The following is a 6170-nucleotide window of genomic DNA, read 5'->3' on the forward strand; positions in this document are numbered from 1 at the left end:
TATTTTCCGAGATTGAAGAACTTTTGTGCCCTTGCATGAAGACTCCTGTACACTACTTGAAAACCAACCATATTCAGCAAAAGTTGACGTTGTGTTCATTTGGAAACTTCGGGCATTCACACAATGGACCAAGCCGCACCAGAATGCCTTAATTTTTGGTGGTAAATGAGTGCAAATATTCCCTCTATGCAGAAACAAGTTGCAGGATGATGCAGCTAAACCTTCCTGAGAACAATGTCCTGAAAATAACAACGAAGTGGTCTGTGCATGTGGTCAAAACTCCCATCGCTTTCCGATAAAAGCTACAGCGCAGCACTTTTGGTAATGATTATGAAAACAAGTGTCACCCAGGAAAATTTTCCAACTTTTATTTAAATGAAGAAAATTACAGATCAAACTTTGACGTCTGAGATTTACTCCCTGATACTATGTGATGGTGTGGTGTGGTTTCGTCTTAAATCTTTTCAATAAAGAATGGGAAGCAACAGCAGCATCATCATCGTATAAGTGAAGGCCGCACGCAAGATATGCCCGTCACCCCAGTTTGTTCTCAGGCAGATAAAATAATACGGTTTGAATAGCTGCCGACAAGGAAATACAATTAATTAAAATGCGAATTACCTGTTGCTAGGGACGCATTCCAACAAAAGGAAGAATAAAGCCATCTTCGCTCCGGCATTATTCAACCAAGTGATCGTATAGGACTATAGGTCCATCCATTAGCCACAGTGAGAACAAAGTTTTCTTAAAAAGCTTTAATGAGAAGTATGAACACTGAGATGTAATTTTGACTATTACTGAACTAGTGACTTGAAACGGAACTGTTATTGAGACACCTGAAAATAAATAAACAAATAAGAATAAATATCTAACAAAGAATACACATGAACATAAATATTGATAGCAATTAGACGCACGAAATGTAACCTTTAAAAATGATTCAAATATTTACACAAATTGCACGCATGACAAACGATAGTAAACCTAACATTCACCGTTTCCACTGTTCCTATTTAAACGAGACGTACCTTACACATCGACGGCAACCACAAGCCTAAACTAGCTTCCGTAATTGGGCCAAGGTCACGTCAAACTCTAATACAAAATGACAAAAATACAACCTATCCAATCCCTAACATAGTAACACTGTGATATAATTGGAATTAATAAAAATTCAATAAAATTTTTTTAATTAAAAATGCACTTAATAGGCTGAAGCCAAGTAATGCGGAAAGGTTAGTAAAGAAAGATTAGCCCGGTGAGAGTTTTAATAGTTAATTAAAGCATGATGTTAATTTGAATTAGTAGGTTATTGTTGCGGAAAAGAAACGTGAGATGTAAATTTTAATAAACTGGGCCAATCATGAAGTGAAAGACATGCAAATGAATATAAGATTGATGAATAAGTTGTAAAGGGGAAATTAAGGTAGGACACGCTGGCAAAACCGGCGGCTGTCCCTGCCCTATAGCTGTCACTAAATTAAAGATAGAGCGAAAAGTGATGGAAATTTTTTTACTTTACGTTAGGTGGAAAATTTAAAGTCTAATTTTAACATTTGAATTTTCATAAAAACTTTAACAATTTAATTTACAATTTCTAATAGCACATGCACGCAGCGCTATGTACGCGTTGTCAATTGCTGGGAAAACATTAAGCTGCTCATCTTGTGTCACTTGGTAGCCAGCGATGAAGGCAAAATAACGCATGGTGTGGAACCTTTCAATCTGATTTACCCAGGCAAATTAAATTATAATTTCAGCACTCCATTTAAAACAATAGCACAAGAAACTAAGCTTTGGTGCAATACAAAAAATGCTAAAACTACGAGTAGTTGGAAATTTTCTTAAAATTACATGACGGTAATTCTGTTCTCTGATCTTCTCATAACTAAAATTCCATAGGGAGCCTTCAAAGGTTCCCTAACTCAGCGTTATCATACATTTCGAGGGAAACTGCGGGCATTAATTAGAACTTTCAAGTGTACATCTTCTTATCATAACATAACATAACATAATGATGTCGGCGTTGAAATGTAGGCCTGATGTGGCCTGTCATGAGCAATCTGGGATGGAAGCCGTCTGGTCCACATGACTTGTTGGGATTTTGAGCTACCAGGCGCTTGAGAACCTCTTCTTCGTGTATTTCAAAAAATGTTAACTTCGAGCCGACTGGGCGCTCCTCAATATCTGGAATACTATTCAAGTCCTCATCTGTGAACACACTGCTGAAGAACTGATTAATGATTATGATTAGACACGCGATATCACTATTATCACTATATCACTATGAGTAATAATAGTGATATACTTCACGATTATTACTTTTATGATAACTTCACTATCATTACTTATATGATATACATCACAATTATTGCTCATATGTATGACCAAAATCATATATATTTGAGGAATCACACCAGTGACAACGAATATGGATGCTCATCGCGGTCAGACGATAAATGACTTGAAAAATCGATTACTAGATGATGTAGCAAAAATTTTTCGAGAATAATGTCCTTGATAAAAGACTAAAGTGCTCCTTGCAGGTGGCTGAAATTCCCATAGATCTCGGATAAAAGCTGCAGCGCTTGCACGCCGCGCTGTACGTTTTGTCTGGTGCAGGGAACGGTCATCATGAAGCTGCTCAGCCTGTGTCTCTTGGTGGCCTCGGCCCTCGGTGAGTGAAGAATTGAGTAAATAGAAAGCATTATTTGACCCTTCAAAAATGCCTTTCATGGTCCCATTGATTCGCCCTTTACATGAAAGGGCGTACCAAATTTTGACGAAAACCACTTAATTTTATGTCATAGTGCACTATTTCCCATCTCAAAAAATATTTCAGCGCTTGATCATGTTAACAACAGCAAGAGTAATGGAGACATGCGGTTCGAAGTGAGAAATTTCAAAGTTATGTCGTGAGGAATTTGCTTGAATTAGTTTTTTCGGAATCGAACCAAAAAAAATCCATATCATGCGATGAAAAAATCTCTTACACTGTATTGCACTCTTTGCTGTGATGTAAAAGGGTTCTATTGAATGCGGCATTTGCTATCTGAAAATTAAAGAGCAGTATTGCATGAATGAATAATAACACGTAAACACGCTAAGAATATTTTGCTAACATCTTCCTCATAAGCGGTCCATAGTTGTCATCAACAAATATTGAATTTTTCCAGCGGCTCCATCAACTATTCCGCGGTTCAGGAGAGGCCACAACAGGATAGTTGGCGGCACAGATGCTCGTCCTGGGCAGTTCCCTTTCCAGCTGAGCTTCCAGGACACTTCCTTCGGCAACAACTTCCACTTCTGCGGGGCTTCTGTCTACACTCCTGATACCATGATCACCGCAGGACACTGTGTCGACGGAGAAAACTACGACAATCCTCAAAATTTGAGGGTCAGTATTAGACAATTCTAGCGTTCGCTTCAAAAGTTTTATCAAATAATCTTTAGCATTGTACAGAAAGTCATATCTATTCTTTCTATCTGGGGAATCTGTTGTAAGAGAAATAATCGTAGGAAAATAACAATGTATGAATAGGTAAAACTCACTATATGAACTTATTTATCTGTCTTTCAATTAGTTGGTTAGAAATGATTCTAGAGGTCATGAATTTAGAGGTGTTCAACCTTGTGGGACATTAGAATTGATGCCGATTTGCCCGGCTCAACAGTTCTGAATAGTCTTTCAGTATCCACCAGTAAGTTCGAAACATCATTTAACGAACAACAGACATTGTTTTCTAAATGAAAGTTAATTATTTCAACAGGTAAGGAGCAGATGATGGATTCGATCCAAGAATTTCTTAGGAGAACCTATAATCTGATGAAAGACAGCATGCAGCATTCATTTATTGTATAAAAAAACACAGATTACCGATTAGGATTTGGCGCAGAAGTGAAATTTGGGTACTGGAATATAGTTACTTCGTCCATCTACATTTCCTCCAAGTTTTAACCCATGGGCTAGTACGGTTCGGGCAGCCTATAGACATTTATATTATTCAAAGGGATCACAACTCGTTTCTAGTGCGTTATAAATGCTCACTTGGTTTCCAAGTTTGTTGCTCATATAGTAACTAGTGCCGTGAAGAGTCGTGAAGTTCTCCGACTAAACCGTCAGGCACATCCTCAGTTTTGGAAAAGGATTATTCGGGACTTAGGAAAAGCAGTTTCATTCGCAGGGAATGATTTCCTCACCTGAGCGTCATTCTCTACAGGTTAAGTTCATCGCTTGATATTGGCACTTATAAAATAAAATTAATCCCGAATATTACCACCATGATTGATGCAAAGATTCGAATAAGTATAAGAATTCAGACATTCTGCAGGCATATAACATTCAATCTAAGTATTCAATTGACCTTTTTTCGCAGAATGATATAACCTTTCAAAATGGTTACAGATCGTTGCTGGTGATTACAACCTTGCTACCGACGACGGAACCGAACAGGCGAGAGACGTAACTCGAATCATCCTGCACGAAGGCTGGGACTACTCTACCTATGAAAACGATATCGCGTTGTTGAAAGTTAGCATTGCTCTTACCTTTGACCAGTATGTGTCAGGAGTGACACTTCCTGCTCAGGGTCAAATCTTCACAGGAAATGCTTTCGTGTCCGGATGGGGAACTTTGAGCTCAGGAGGCCAAGTGCCTGATATCCTGCAGTACGTAAGCGTGCCCATCGTCACCGATAATGATTGCAGGGATAGCTATGGTGTTTCTGATATTTTCGACTCAATGATCTGTGCTGGGGAAAAAGGCAAGGACTCCTGTCAGGGTGACTCTGGAGGTCCCATGACGTGCGGAGATTATCTCTGTGGAATTGTTTCCTGGGGATCAGGTTGCGGTGTGCCTGGATACCCTGGAGTGTACACCGAAGTGTCATACTTCGTCGACTGGATCCTCGGCAACGCATAATGCCTTGAATTGGAGTAGAAAGTAAAACTTATGCCTGTGAATGTTACAGAAGTTAAAATTTAATTCGACCCAGAATAGCTGCCAAGATGTTGAAACTTATATTGAACCGGTTCAGGTAATAAAATTAGTATATCGTCTGCTTATTGTTACCCCTCGATGTGCGATAAATTACTTCACAGTGCCACATACACTACGTTTATCTTTTTTCAGTCAGTTCAGTCAGGCTGAAAAAATTTTACAATCAATCCAAAAATTTGGGTCTCCTCGTTATATCTACCTGTAAAAGTTGTGTCCAGTAGAAGCATAAATTACATGGCCTCAAAATTTTAGCTATTATCTAATTACTCTCCAAAATTTGTAGATGGAGCGCGGTGAAATGGTGGTAGCCTTATTATGGCCGCGCAATGCCTTCAATCGGTGGAGACGAATTTTTATGCAGTTTACGACAAAGTAAAGGTCTAATAGAAATTACGATCAGGCAACAGCATCTTTGAGCAAAGGAGGTGTTGCAAAGCAATAGAAAGTGAAGTATTGAGCTGTAACATTTATTTACAATTAAAGAAATTAGAAAAAAATTAAAAGCAAAGATTAGTCCACAAAAATTAATATCTTATAGAAAACGTTTCAGAGTCAAGCTCCATCGTCAGTTCGTAGAATCTAGAATCACAAATTAGAAGTCACAAATTAATACACTAAAAGCACAGAACGAAATTAATAACCTAAATTTACAAATAATGGGCAAAGCACAAAAAACTATCTATTTACAATTTCAAGGGGATAGGAGCTAACAGCAGAATTTAAACTGGGCCTAAGTTTAAAAATGTACAAGGATTCTAAAATATGCAAATCTGAAGTACCGGAGGTGGAAGCTAACACCTTAAAGTCACTGTCATAAACAGGGACATGACACTGCTCGGCGTGAGTGCGCACAGCCGAATGAGGGGGACGCGGGGTGGATGGGGGTGGATTCCTCATCCACACACGTGGATGAGGAAGTGTGGGTGTGTGTGTGGGTGTGTGTGTGGGTGTGTGTGTGTGTTTGTGTGTATGTGTGTGTGTTTGTGTGTATGATTGTGCTTGTGTGTGTGTGTTTGTGCTTGTGTGTGTGTTTGTGTGTGTGTGACCTTATGACCTTATAACCTTATGATGAGTTCGGGACTTCCTAGTCCCCGGTCACGCTGATGCGCCGCCTTCGTTGTCCTCCGTCTCCGAGTCTTCGTCGGATGTAACGTTGGACGTGTTCCGTCTA

The 6170-nt window shown here is 39.1% G+C and overlaps 1 protein-coding gene across 1 annotated transcript; it reads left to right on the top strand.

Moving 5' to 3' along the window:
* Nucleotides 1–2593: 2593 nt before the first annotated feature.
* On the top strand, nt 2594–5055 carry LOC108675425 (trypsin-1). The gene is made up of 3 exons (XM_018163434.2): nt 2594–2677; nt 3177–3397; nt 4406–5055. Exons 1-3 carry the CDS (start codon nt 2635–2637, stop codon nt 4919–4921), a joined length of 780 nt encoding a protein of 259 aa, XP_018018923.1. The 5' UTR covers nt 2594–2634; the 3' UTR covers nt 4922–5055.
* Nucleotides 5056–6170: the final 1115 nt, after the last annotated feature.

The sequence above is a fragment of the Hyalella azteca genome, unplaced genomic scaffold (assembly GCF_000764305.2).
Source record: "Hyalella azteca isolate HAZT.00-mixed unplaced genomic scaffold, Hazt_2.0.2 contig1406, whole genome shotgun sequence".
Lineage (NCBI taxonomy): Eukaryota > Metazoa > Arthropoda > Malacostraca > Amphipoda > Hyalellidae > Hyalella > Hyalella azteca.

What these genes read in the sequence shown, in the direction of transcription:
- LOC108675425 (XM_018163434.2), top strand. Translation starts at nt 2,635, where the DNA reads ATGAAGCTGCTCAGCCTGTGTCTCTTGGTGGCCTCGGCCCTCG. An exon ending in CTTGGTGGCCTCGGCCCTCG is followed by an intron (nt 2,678 to 3,176) that starts GTGAGTGAAGAA and finishes GAATTTTTCCAG; the next exon opens with CGGCTCCATCAACTATTCCG. An exon ending in ACAATCCTCAAAATTTGAGG is followed by an intron (nt 3,398 to 4,405) that starts GTCAGTATTAGA and finishes AAATGGTTACAG; the next exon opens with ATCGTTGCTGGTGATTACAA.